We start from the raw sequence: 14,478 nt of genomic DNA, 5'->3' as shown, positions 1-14,478 counted from the left end.
CCCAAGCTAATTTCCCTCAGTCTCAGTGATGGACAGTTACCTGGATGAGTAAGATGAGAGGAACCCTTTCCTCTCTCTTGGTCATGGGTGTTTTATCACAGCAGTAGAAACCTGACTGAGATGGACAGTATCACTGAAGACACTGCCGTGGAGAAATTCAGCTGGTACAGACCTGGAAGTTTCACCCCTTCTAGATAACTTTCACAATGTTGGAAAGAGCTATGCATGCCAGCAGAGAAGAGAAGCAACCACCACTCCCATCCAGTTATGAACGCTAGGAGCTACAATAATGACCGGCCTGGCAAGATATGCTTACTGGTGCAATAGTGGCACGGATATTATTTGAGTAACCAACCGCTTTCTGATTGGACCTAAGGTCTATTTCATTGGGTAGAAAATCCTTATCTAGCCCTGCTATTGGGGTCAAGAACCTGATAGGACCTAGGGGAGAAGTTACAACTATTATTCTGCTAAGTAGATATAGCATTAAAACAACTTCTTGTCTTAGTGTGATAGTTTGAATACAACTGGCCCCCATGATCTCAAAGGGAGTGGCACTATTAGGAGGTGTGGTTTTGTTCAAGTGGGTGTGGCCTCACTGAAAGAAGTGTGTCACTGTGGGGGTGGGCTTTGAGATTCTTTTTCTCAAGCTTCACTCAGTGTCAGGATATAAGATTCTCAGCCCCAGCACCACATCTGTCTGCACACTGCCATGCTCCCCTTCATGATCATCATTGACTGAACCTCTGAAACTGTAAACAAGTCCCCTCAATTAAATATTTCTTTTATAAGAGTTGCCGTGGTCATGGTGTCTCTCCACAGCAATAAAAACCCTAACTAAGACAGTGAGGGTTACTACTGTGGAGATGAAATATCATGGCCCAAAGCATCTTGGAGAGAAAATGATTTATTTCAGTTATGCCTCCATATAACCATTCATCACTAAAAGCAGTGAGAGCAGGAACTCGAGCCAGGCAGAATCCAGGAGGCAGGAGCTGATGCAGAAGCCATGGAAGATGCTGCTTACTGGCTTGCTTCCCATGGCTAGCTCAGCCTGCTTTCTTAAAAACCCAGGACTACCAGCCCAAGGGTGGCCCCACCCAAGACAGGCTGGGCCCTCCCACATCAATCACATGTCAATCACTGATTAAGAAAATGCCCTACATGCTTACCTACAGCCAGATTTTATGGAGGCATTTTTCTCTGAGACTCCCTCCTTTCTGATGAGTCTAGCACATGTGTCAAGTTCACATGGAAGCAGCCAGCATAAGTCCTAATGGCATATTGCTATGGCCAGAGATCAACTGTCATCAGAGAAGTGACTTCTTATACTAGATGGTGACAGACATGGAGACCCACAACTGGTCAACCAGCTGAGAATAAGAGACTGTGGAATTCTCAGCCTTGCACAGAGCATCTGTATGACATAGATTTCCCCAAGGCTCAGGGATCGTTGTGGAGGAGCAGAAGCATTGTAAGAGCCAGTGGTGTAGATGATGTCAAGAACACAGTGTTTTCCAGACACAACCGGCAAAGTGCACCTATGAACTCCCAGCAATTGCATCAAAATGCACAAGACTTTGCAAATGCAAACAAAGCAAAACCACAGTGTGGAGGACTGGAGCTATGGGGAGATGGATTCTTCTTTAATGGTGTGACTCTTGGTCAGTCACCCACATCCAGGGCAGGCCCCACATCCAAGAGCTGTTTGGGCAACACAAATTGGACGCAACAGGTTTAAAGAAAAAAAGGAAAGACCATGAAAGTGGACAAGTAAGGGGGTGAAAGTTGATCTGGAATGAGTTGGGGTGTGTGTGACATTATCAAAATACATTGTAAGAAAGTCCCAAAGGATAACAGTCATGTTATTGAAAAGGATAAATTTTGGATATAGGCAAATGCTCTTTCCACATTGGTTGGGATGATTACATGGCTTTTCATTTCTAATCTGTTGCTACGTATTATACTTAGCCATTTTCAAATGTTAAGCTGCTTTTACATGCTTAGGATAAGCCCCAATTAGCCCTAATAGATTATCCTTTTCGCATATTATTGGATTTGTTAAAAATTGCTTGGAGTGCTTGCCTCTACCTTTCTTCCTCTTTTAACATTTATTATATTTGGTTGGTTAGTTGGTTAGTTTAAGTGCATGGGGCAGGGACACATGGGGGTCAGAGGACAACTGGGAGAAGCCACTCCTTCCTCCATGCAGGTCTCAGATACTGAGCTCAGGTCACCAGGCTTGGAGCCATGTGCCTTTGCCCACTAGGCCATCCTGTGCACCCGTTCTTGTCATGCCGAGTGTTGGGAATGCTTCTCATTCTTACTCGATTTTATGTAACGGGGGTCTGTAAAATTAGAATGGTTTTCTCTTAAAATGTCTGGTACACTTAGCCCAAGATTGTGGATTTTTTTTTTCTTTCTTTTGCCTGCTAGTTCAATTTTTATAGTGATATGAAGCTATTTAATCTACGTTCTCCTTGGATAAGCTTTATTAGCTTGTAATGTTGCAGAAATCCATTCCATTCATGTCAAATTATTGACATAAAATCATAGTTTAACCCAGCACTCGGGAGGCAGAGGCAGGCGGATCTTTGAGTTTGAGGCCAGCCTGGTCTACAAGAGCTAGTTCCAGGACAGGCTCTAGAAACTACAGGGAAACCCTGTCTCGAAAAACCAAAAAAAAAAAAAAAAAAAAAAAAATCATAGTTTAAAAATCACAATACGTGAGCACTTAAATTCTAGATGAGGCTTTCACACCCCAAGTCTGCCACAAATAAAACTTTTAAAAAAGGAAGGGGTGAGGGGCAGAGAAAAAGGGGTGAAAGAAACAAGGTAAGGTGCCATGGGACCGATTCAGTTTCAGTTTTTGGAAATTAAGTTACTCATCCCCAGGTCCACCCTCAGCAAATTTGAGCCCCTCAAGTAGCCTCAGGTTTCTGAGAGATATCACAGAAGAAGAGCCCCCTGAGGTAAGGTTTAGAGCGGTGGCTCTCAGCCTCCCTAATGCTGAGGCCCTTTAACGCAGCTCCTCATGCTGGGGTGACCGCCAACCACAGAGTTATTCCATTATTCCTTCATCACTGCAGTTTTGCACCATTGCGAATCGTAATATAAATATCCCACATGTGACCCCAAGGGGTCGTGACCCACATACTGGGAACCCCTGGTTTAGAGGCGCTCCAGATACAAAGCTTCGGGGACCCCCTCCCCCACGGAGCCGGCCTCCAGTTCCATTCCTGCACCTGTAACAGTAAACATGGCTATAGCCAACCAGGGAATCAACTGAGCATGACTGGCTGGAGTTTCCAATGACGCTTCATTCCACAGACATGACTGATGGACTGACCTGTCTTCAATCCCCAGACCCTCTCAGTATGACTCCAAACCTCCACAGTGTTGGTTTCTCTGGCATGGCCATCCTAAGACTGGCAGGCATGGCCACCCTCACCTTAAAGACATCTTTAGGAGATGTGACATTGGCCCTACCTTCTAGAAAATAAGACCAGATCCAGACATTGCTTGGGCAAGGTCAGTTTTTTTTCCAGCTAGTTTGAGCGATAAGTTGACTTTATTCTATCACTTGGGGAATATGTTATCAACCTGCTTGGGGGTTTAGAAAAAAATGCCAGAGCCGTGGACAAAACCCACTGAAATCCTAGAGAAACTGCCAAGCGCCATCTCCAGGTACCTAGCCAAGACACTAGTTCCACCCTCCAGGTTTCATGCTGAGGACCAAAATCCCAGGCAGGAACTGATAATGGCAAACAAAGGCATAGGGTTCTCTTCATAGCCTTAGGATGTAGCTTATGTGAGCTCTGTTGACTGCAGCTGGTCTCATAGGAAAGCATCCCTGTATCCCAAAATGTGTGCTATGAAATTAGGAAAGATCAGATATAGTTTCCCTTACTCATTAGCGTTCAAGACCTTAACAGAAACAGACTGTCTTTAAACAATCAGGGCTCGACAGTAGAGGTGTGAACAACAGCCAATTGATCCTTTTTGTAATTACTCTCCCGCTGTTGTGAGCACAGTGTCTCTGCTCTATCCGTGCTAAATTAACATGGATATATGACTAATAAATAATATTATTGTTATGTGGCCTGGGTTCCAGTTCAAGGTTACTGATGACAGGATAAACCGTCTGTTATTTTATAAGATGCTTCAAGATCTTCCCTGGTTGGCTAGGCTGTGTGTTTATCGTTACAGCTGCAGTTGGTACCACAGGTGAACTCCACAGAGCTGAGGGGCTGGTTGACCAAGAACCTTTGCTCGTGCTTCTAAACCCTGCCACATGGGGGCTCTTCTAGCTGATTTTAATATTTCCTTTCCATGTAACAAGTCATTTCTCTCTGGTATGAATGGGTATAAAGAGATCTGGGAGATTCCAGAATGTTCTGGTTCCCATCATAGTCAACACGAGTATCAGAAAATTCTAAGTCAAATAGGCTTCTTGAGGGCTATTGGGGCTATTCTCAGACTGAAGGGAAAAAGAGATAATGGGGCCCAATGTCCTCTAGAAATACAGTCCACTTCCTGGGTTACTAGTATAGATTATTTAAATATAAGTTCTCCAATGGGAGGGAGTTTTGTAATGACCTAGCACATAATAAATACTCAATAAATATTGTTCAAGAGAATAAGCGTAGGAACAAGCCACTCTGTTCAGCCAATAATATTTTTAGAACACGTTACAGAAAAACACAGCGCCGGGCTAAGTATCTGACAATACGATGCCAGAAGTCTCCTGGTTAACGGGAGAAAAATGTTACATTTAATACCTCGAGTAGAAATCTGTCTCTCTGGTCATTAATAAACTCGTGCACAGTCCTCTTTCTGTCTGCGCCTGGAGAGAACATGGAAACAGACATAGGTTTAGTTGGCTAGCTCTCAGCGATACTGCACAGAACACGAGCTGGCCAAGTCATCCTAGATGCTGTGCATCCAGACTAAGCAAAAGAGCGTTGCCTTCCAGTGGGGTTTCCCTGGCACGCCCAAGCTGCCGCAATAGTGGCTACCCCTTATTTCGTATCTTCGAACAGTTCGGAGGGCTGGTTAGGGATTTTAAAACATGCTACTTGATCATGAATAATTTATTATTATCATCTCATCTTCTTTGTGTGCTAAAGCCTCGGGATGCCAACAACATTCGTGTCCAGGGTCCCACAGCTACAAGTGACAGAGATGGGGTTAAGCCATTGCTGTATGAAATGAGGTGGACTGCTCCAAAGTTTTCCTCTAATATGGGACCTCTACGAATTCTTCGAGAATTTTATATGCGACTCTTGTGTTTTTGATCATGTTCACCTTCTCACCTCCTCCCTAGCTTCCCCCAGGATCCACACCCCCCACCTCCCCACCCATCCCAACTTTGTGTCTTCTTTTTTTTTTTAAAAAAAGAACTTTTTAAAAATAACTCACTGAGTCCAATCTGCGCTGCCCACATACTCATGGGTGTGGGCCCTATGCTGGATCAGGTCCATCGAGCAGGGGCTTACAGAACATCCCCCATCCCTCCTTCACCTGAGAAGTTACCAACTGTGCATAGTTTCTCAGGGAGGAGCCCCTCCCCCTCCATGCTGGCGTGTTGATGGGTTTGACCTTGCAGAGGTCTCGTGAAAGCAGCTACCGTGAGCTCATGGGTGTGGTGACCCTGGCACGTCTAGAAAACATTGCTCAGTTCTGGGACTCTCGGACCTCTGGCTCTTGTTGCTCCATTTCTGCACTGGTCACTCATGTGATACAGAGTTCCATTTGTGTTTGGTGACGGACCTGGATCTCTATATTTGACTGGTCTGGACATAATACTGGGCTCCTCGGGCTCCACATGTAACCAGGGTGACAAAGATCGACGGCCAGTTTCATCCTTCAGAAAACTGAAGAGGAATTCCAAGAACATTCAAGTTTTCTTCATTTCAGAAAAGGCTACATTTCCACATTAGCCTCGTATGAAACCGGCAGAATCTGGTACAGAATGAAGTCTCTCGCTAACGACACAGACAGAAAATACTTCCTAAACAGGCAGCGGGTCTGTGCTGCCCTGGGAGGCTACGTCTCTCCAAAGGTGCCCTGGTTCCCACCTCTAACTGGGAGACAAGAGTAGGCCTGCTCTCTCTTTGTGCCTCAGTTTCCTAGTCTGTGTGAAAACTGTTCTTCTACCCTCAACTCATGGTCGTTGCCGTGTTCTGGCCGTGAAACAGGCATGGAGCTATGTGACTTCCAAGAAGAAGCTTCACGAGCCTTTAGTTGCAGCCCCTGAGATATTCCAGGTGGCGACTGTTCCTTCGGCAGGGACCCAAAGGGAAAGCGACCGAGAAGTAAACCTCTGCAATTGGCAACCACTGAAATTTCAACATGGCTTGTATTTGTTATGAAAGCACAGGATAGCCCCTCTAAGAACATCTCCCTTTCCCACAGCAGCATTGGGAAACAGAAATGGGGCCGCAGGATATACAACACACAGTAGTTTCTCAATAACAATTAACGGCTATTGTTCAGACAATGCACTTGAAATCAATCATTTCATTTTGCAATCAGTCATAAAAGCAACAATAATTATTGCAGTCATTAACTAATATCCATTGGGAGGTAGCCAATGGAATCAGGCAGGATTGGACTTGAACGCTGCATTTGCTTAGAGAATTGGCGTGCCTCAACCTCATTGAGCCATTTTCATCTGCTTTGGGCAAGTTCCCCCAAGCAGCTGCAGGCCAGCAATAACACTTTCTTTTTGGCTTTAAGAATATCTGTGTCGGCAGGTCAGTGGCGGCACATGCCTTTAATTCCAGCAGAGGTAGTGGGGGATCTCTGAGTCTGAGGCCAGCCTGGTTTACAGAGTGAACTTCAGACCATCCAGGGTCACACAGAGGAACCCTATCTCCATCCGTATCTCCCCATCAAACAAACAGAGCGTCTGTGGTGCGCCCTCTGGCGGTCTTATCTCGAAATAGCTTGCTGTCTTTCACCACCAGTAAATCTCCCCAACCGATGACGCATGCATTTTAAAGCCAAGAGTAGCGTGGACTTACCTTCTGTCAGTCTGAGAATAAGAGTGGGGTCTAGCCCCAGGTCTTCGTAGGAGCCGCCGCCTCCTTCCGCGTAGAACGTCAGCTGGCTGAGGTGCGAGCGGCTCTTCATGCGAGATGAAAACGTCGTCTTCTGGTGGATTTTCATGTTACGGCTCATGAGTCTTTCCTGCCCAAGGCGCAAAAGTGCAGAAGGAGCTTTGATACGCCAAAGCACTACATTGTTATGATCGGGATCGTAGGCAAACAGCCAAGACGTTTGGCCTTAGGCAGCCTGGGAGCTGCCCTGGAAGCGATGTGCACAGCATCTCTTTCCTTGTTAGATGGAGACAAGGAAGACCGTGTTTGAAAGGTGGGGTCTTTAATAAACTACCTCAGAGACAGGAGAACGTCTTTCCAGGGAAATCCCAAGAGGTTAGCTTGTTGGGACTGAAAACACAAGAGGGGACAGAGCTCCACGGGAGGTGGTGAGAACCCACCCCTTGGATTTCCTTCAGGTTCTCTCAGTTTAATATTATGTTACGCTCAACAAAGGCTCGCCAACACCTGGAGAAAAGCCAGACCAGATGAAGATACTGCAGTGTTTCTAGATATATTACTCATTTTATGTAGGGTTAGGAGGGTCCTTTAACCAGTGACATGAACCTCAGGCTCACTGCTGATTAAACTCCACTGCAAATCACTCTAAAATTGATCCCCTTCCCCTCTCCACCCCTTCTCTCTTCTCTTCTCTCCCCGAAGCACGTATAGACTTGTTTATCCATAACTGCTTGGACACCTTTGGGGTCATTCCTAAGGACTCAGCTCCTGTCACCATAGTGACTTCTCTGTCTCTCCCCCTCCCGTCCTCTCTTTTCTCAACGGGGCAGACCGCCCTTGACAAGTCTCTGACGCTGTGACCTGTCGGTCAGTTCTAAGGTGTCACCCGTGGTGAGACGCACTTTTATTTTGTGTCTGGCCGATGATGCACGACATGCCATCTGTGCAAGCTAGTCCCAGTTTCAGAAATGTAATAATATGAAAAGTGTATGTCAGACCTGTGAAGCAGAGTGGACCTTGCCTGTCATGCTAGCGGGTACCGGTGTAACTGCCTTCCCCCACTAGGTGGCGATCTCTGAAGGTCCCTGCTTACCCCTGTCCTCTGAATGCCCAGTCTTCCCAGAACAGTCGGGATGACCACATACCGGGCACGTCAATATCTTTTTTTTTTTTTTTTTAAAGTCCTAATTGTCCTATAACCAACTTTGTAGACCAGGCTGGCCTCAAACTCACAGAGATCCACCTGCCTCTGCCTCTCAAGTGACATGTGTCACCCAGCCTAGCCCTAAGACCGTGTCTTTTTTAATATTTATTTCTTTATTATGCATACAATATTCTGTCTGTGTGTATGTCTGCAGGCCAGAAGAGGGCATCAGACCTCATTACAGATGGTTGTGAGCCACCATGTGGTTGCCAGGAATTGAACTCAGGACCTTTGGAAGAGCAGGCAATGCTCTTAACCACTGAACCATCTCTCCAGCCCCCTTAGACTGTGTCTTAACCCACACTAACTGATAAGAACTATGGCTCAAAGCACATGACTCTAACCTCTTTGGGATCTCGAGCTTAATAAGAACCTTACCTTTTTCTTCGCGGCCACCTCATTTTCTTTGAAAAGGAAGAGATCTTTGAAAAAGATCTTGTAGGGTCGTTCCTTTCTGATCACATCATCTTTTATTTTATCTGAAAGGAGAGAAAGAGAGGGGAGAAGGAGGTGAGGGAGGGAAGGAAGGATTTGTTAGCTCGGCTAATAACTAAGTAGGCTCATTAAGTCTCCCACCTGCTGGGATAGGGAATGAGACGCAGGGGTCTCTGAGAAGGTGGAGCCCAGATGCATCCTGCTCTGGCCTTCACACTGGGCGGGGCTCTACCACCAGCTTTTCTGAGTCTCGGGCTTGCAGCGCTCTCTATAGTTACAGGAGCCCCTTTATCACAATACTTTGCCTTCCCACTGATGCTGTATTCTGGATCTAAGACCATGAGCTTGCTTGAGCCCATCCTGTGTCCCCTACCACAGAACAAGGGTGGATCCCAGATATCCAATGGGCCTGCTGATACTAATTTGAATGCTCAGAGGAAAGTAATTGGCAAGTTAGGTTTAGGCCAGCCACACTCTCTTCCTCTCTGGTCTCCTATAAGACTACTAGTTGCATTTTTTGGGGGGAGGCCATTTTGATTTTTGAGACAGTCTATCTGTGTAACCCCTGGCTATGGTAGAACTCACCATATAGACCAGGCTAATCTCAGATTAGCCTGCCTCTCCCACCCAAGTGCAGGGATTAAATGCTTGTACTACCATAAATGGCGTTTGAGATGGACCATAAATCCATGATATTTTCTTTTGTTTATTTTCCTTTTCTTTTTGAAAACATGTTCCTATTTTCAGGTTCTGGGTAGACTGATCTTTGGGGGCGAGATTAAAACTGCACCCTGAAAAACACCTTACGCACAGCGTCTACTAGAATCCACCCGTAGCCTCCTGTCCAATCCTACTGCAGGCTATAGAGCACCGTGAACCTTGGATCTACAGCTTGTCACTTGGGCATCTGAGGCATTCGCTGCACCCAGGTTACTCCAGGCTCAGCTGTGTTTCCCTCCGGGCTGCTCTGAAGAGCCACATCATGGCTAACCAACAGTCTTGCTGGGCTTGACCGTTAGTGTCCTGTGGAGGCTGCCTCAGGACAACAAAAGGCTTTGGCTGGGAATTCTAGAGGGGGGGGGGCTAATTAAGTCCCCTAACGACGAGCTACAAGGGAGGTGGGTGTCTCGGCAGGCTCTAGGTAGGATCTGTTTATGTCGTCTGCCTATATGCTCTGGCTTGCCCTCTCTTTCTCTCCTTTCAGATAAAATAAAAGATGATGCCATCAGAAAGGAACGACCCTACAAGATCTTTTTCAAAGATCTCTTCCTTTTCAAAGAAAATGAGGTGGCCGTGAAGAAAAAGGTAAGGTTCTTATTAAGCTCTAGATCCCAAAGAGGTTAGAGCCATAGTTCTTATCAGAACTTCATCCACCCGCGGGTTCCACTGTCACATTGCCTTCTAGGTCTAAGACACACCTGCCTCCTGTGGCAGATATTCCAGGTGGCGACTGTTCTTTCGGCAGGGACCCAAAGGGAAAGCGACCGAGAAGTAAACCTCTGGGATTGGCAACCACTAAAATTTCAACATGGCTTGTATTTGTTATGAAAGCACAGGATAGCCCCTCTAAGAACATCTCCCTTTCCCACAGCAGCATTGGGAAAGTCTCCTGTGCAGACTTTTGGGTTATTGCAGACCCATCAGATAATCCAGAATATTCTTCCCAAGTCAAGCTCCTTAACTTAACCACATTTTAAAAGTTTAATTTTTTATCAAATATAGTAACATATTCACAGGTTCCAAGGAATGTAATGTGTGCATATTTGGGGACTACGAGTCTGTCTGTGACATGCAGAATTGTTCCCTTCTTTGTTTGTTCCCTTTCTGCTTACCTGGTTCTAATTCATTCATTCACTCACTTATTCATTCAACAAATACCCCTAAAGGGTCTCTGCTATGCACCATGCAACACACACTAGTTAACAAAATAAAGACTCTGCCCTTACACTGAGTTGAATTGGTAAGCGTGAGGGAGGGGTAACAGATAAAAAAATACACATAACAAGTAAGGGATTTTATAATACAAGTAACACTAGCCCTGACCAAAACTTCTCAGCTGGACGTACAAGTCCTTTTTTTTTCTTATGCTGGTGTGTAGCTTTCTCCCTTACCCTCTAGCCAGCACAGAGCCCAACAGTACCAGGCATATAGCGAGAACACATTGATTGCTTGATTCTTACCTTTAGTACTCATCGATGTCTGAAAAAACTGGGATGTCATTTTGTCTCCTGGTCCTGTCCAAAGGAAACAAAACATACCGTTTAAAAACCCTTCAGACACAAGCGAATAGACTCAACATAAAATGTATACCCATAATAAAATCATAAATGATCTGTCTATAGGGGCTGGACCCACAACTCATCCACTGAGAGCTTGAGCCACTCTTTCAGAAGAATTGAGTTGGGATTTCAGCATCCATGTTTGGTGATTTACAACTGCCTATAGCTCCAGCATCACAGGCTCCAGCACCATTTTCTGGTCTCTTTAGGCACCTTCATTCACAGGCACGCATGCGCGCGTACACACACACACACACACACACACACACACTTAAAAACAAAAGAAATATTGCGACATTTAGGTTGTGAGCCTATCTTTTAATGACTGATCCATTCCTCCAACCTGAAAAGCAAAGTCAAATTTTTAAAAACAAAGCAAAACAAAACCTGTATACATTGCATAGGCGTGACTAACTTCAGCTGCCAGCGGCTTTTCAGCAACTTTCCTGGCTTCTAAAACCATGACCACACAAACTCCTGTGCCCAGCAATTCCAGTTCTAGGAATTTACACTTCAGAAAATAACCAACCCCGAGAGCGAACAAAACCATATGTGCCCGAGTGTGTATTTGGTACCATTTAATAACTTGGAATCGCTGTGGCTCGCCATAAGCTAAACTGTCATGTGATCTTTAGCATGATGTTGGGATCACTCTTGGTGCCCCTTATTGCTAAGTCAAAAAAAAAAAAAATAGGGCAGATGAGGTGATTAGAAAAGGTAAAGGCGCTTTTCAGCAAGCCGGATGACCGGAGTTCGAATCCCAGGAACATGACAGGACAGAGGTGAGTCCCACAGGTTGCCCTCTGACTTCCACACAGGTACACACGCAAAATCAAACAACCAACCAACTGACTGACCAACGAACCAACCAACCGACCAACCAACCAACCAACCAATATGCTTCCAAGGTGTAGGGATGGCGCGGGTAGAGAAAACTGCATGTGGTGTCTGGGTATCCTAACACTGGTGAGCCAGAGTCTGTGGCAACAGATTTACAACTCTCTCCTTCCACTCCAGCCAGGCTCGGGGTGAGGCTGGGTGAGAGGCACTTCAGCTGTCAAAGAATTGCTAAAAAATAAAATTATAAAATATAAAATTATAAAAAGTGAAAACAAAAAATTTTGAGAAAACAGCTTGGTTGTGGAGATTAATAACATGCGAATGATATCTCTATCTATCTACTATCTATCTATCTATCTATCTACCTACCTACCTATCTATCTACCTACCTACCTACCTACCTATCTATCATCTATCTATCTATCTATCCATCTATCCATCTACTATCTATCATCTATCTATCTATCTATCTATCTATCCATCTATCCATCTACTATCTATCTATCATCTATCTATCTATCTATCTACTATCTATCTATCTATCTACCTACCTATCTATCTGTCTATCTATCTATCTATCTATCTACTATCTATCTATCTATCATCTATCTATCTACTATCTATCTATCATCTATCCATCTATCTATCTACTATCTATCTATCTATCTATCTACTATCTATCTATCATCTATCTACCTATCTATCATCTATCTATCATCTATCTATCTATCTATCTATCTATCTATCTATCTATCTATCTATCTATCTATCTAAATCTCACATAAATACAGGAAAATTGACAGCAAATGCTCTGGTCTTTGGAAGCCCCGAAGCACCTGTCTTTCCTTCGGATTCCTTCCCCCCCCACCGAATGACTAAGGGGGTCTGAAGAAGAACAAAGGGAGGTAGAAGAAACCCAATCAGCTCCACCCAGGAAAACACAGTTGGGCAATGTCCTGTGTAAAAGAAAATACCATGGTGGCCGAACGAAAGTTCTGTGCCAAGGGGACTGACTGCCCTGGAAAGCAAATGCTTGGAAACACATGTCTTCAGTTCCCAGCCAACTACTAATGCAGCGGTCCTCAACCTGTGGGTCGTGATCCCTTCACTGGTCAAGGAACCCTGTCATGGGGGGTCACCTAAGACCATCGGGAAACAGGATTTTTTTTTTTTTTTTTTTTTTTTTGGTTTTTCGAGACAGGGTTTCTCTGTGGCTTTGGAGCCTGTCCTGGAACTAGCTCTTGTAGACCAGGCTGGTCTCGAACTCACAGAGATCCGCCTGCCTCTGCCTCCTGAGTGCTGGGATTAAAGGCGTGCGCCACCACCGCCCGGCGGGAAACAGGATTTATAGCAGCAGCAAAATTACAGTTATGAAGTTGCGATGAAAACAGTTGTATGGTTGGGGGTCACCACAACCACGAGGAAGTGTATTAAGGGGTCGTGGCCTTAGGAAGGTTGAGAACCATGGCTCTAAAGGCTGAGAAACACCAAGAGCTCAGAACTCCCCGATGCTTACAACTGTGGAGTGGAATGAGGGGCCATCATCTTTTAGAGGAGGTACAGGTGAGCCAATGAAGAACGTGGGGTCTTCTTACGCTCACCAACCTCCCCACCACTGAAAAGGGACATTAATAGTGGCGTCCTTACGGGGTTCACAAGTTAACGCTTCTAGTCCGTGGTAGCCAAGTGCGAACCAAGACTCACGTACACGTGCGCACATGGAGAAGAATGTCCTAAGAAGATGACGGGTGTGTCTGTTGTGTGCGTGTGTGTGTGTGTGTCTATGTGTGTGTGTGTGTGTGCAAGGAGGTCCGTGGGACTTGGACACAGCAAGCAAAGAGACGATGGATAGATGAGGCCAAAGAGAGAAACCAAGAAGCCAAGTTCTAGGTTATGAAGCGTGGGCAAGTTCTTTACCCTGAGAAATGGGGAATTAATTGGTCAGTGACTCACTCTGACTGCTGAGCTAAGGAGGAACCATAAAATTCGGCTGAATTCCCACAGCAAACTCTTAGGAGGCGGCAGTCATTGGGAAGAGTCAGCAGGGTCCCTTGGGAAGGTAGTAGAAGCGTGAGAATTCTAGGTAGCTTTTACAAGCACCTAGCGGCCTCGCTGATGGCACAGATGTACCGTGTCAAGTAGAGAGCCGAGGCCACGAGCATATGGAGAGAGAAGATTGGGGCAGGGGCAACTGGGCAGTGCAGAACTTCTGTTTGGAGCGAGGTACATTCAAGGCGTCCATCGGGCCACCCAAGGGGCACAGGAATATGATATACTGGTCTTCAAAGGAGCACCATGCTGGCTTATCCAGTCAATCCTCCTACTCCCCTGGCACACAATCCTGTGCAGTCACACTCTTGTTCTTGGATGAACAGTCTCACAAAGACAGCGGAAAAGCACAGGGGGAACTCATGGCCCTGGGGGCCGGGAGGTCTGATTCCAGATGGACTCTTAAACCTACGCCTGGAACTAGGCCCAAGTCCCTTCCTTCTGCGTAGATCCTTTCACACCACGGCTCTTACACAGCACGCACTTGCGGGAGGTGTGTGTGAACTGATGGCTCATGCATCCTCCAACATAGGTAATTGTCTAGGTCTGTCCTCTGCCCCACCCTGTCTTACAACATTTGGGAAGAGTCAGGGCAACAGGCCTTTGT

The 14,478-nt window shown here is 45.7% G+C and overlaps 1 protein-coding gene across 1 annotated transcript in view; it reads right to left on the bottom strand.

Moving 5' to 3' along the window:
* Ccdc38 (coiled-coil domain containing 38) overlaps nt 1-14,478 on the bottom strand; it is a 46,429-nt gene that overhangs the window by 29,238 nt on the left and 2,713 nt on the right. Inside the window, exons 3-6 of the mRNA XM_038315136.1 lie at nt 10,884-10,937; nt 8,647-8,747; nt 7,029-7,194; nt 4,782-4,846 (exon numbers count right to left, since the gene is read on the bottom strand). Of these exons, the coding sequence (XP_038171064.1) occupies nt 4,782-4,846; nt 7,029-7,194; nt 8,647-8,747; nt 10,884-10,923 (372 nt within the window). The 5' untranslated portion in view covers nt 10,924-10,937. The remainder of the gene's footprint in view (nt 1-4,781; nt 4,847-7,028; nt 7,195-8,646; nt 8,748-10,883; nt 10,938-14,478) is intronic.

This window comes from Arvicola amphibius, chromosome 17 (genome assembly GCF_903992535.2).
Source record: "Arvicola amphibius chromosome 17, mArvAmp1.2, whole genome shotgun sequence".
NCBI lineage: Eukaryota > Metazoa > Chordata > Mammalia > Rodentia > Cricetidae > Arvicola > Arvicola amphibius.
This window is presented reverse-complemented; position numbering and strand designations above follow the sequence as displayed.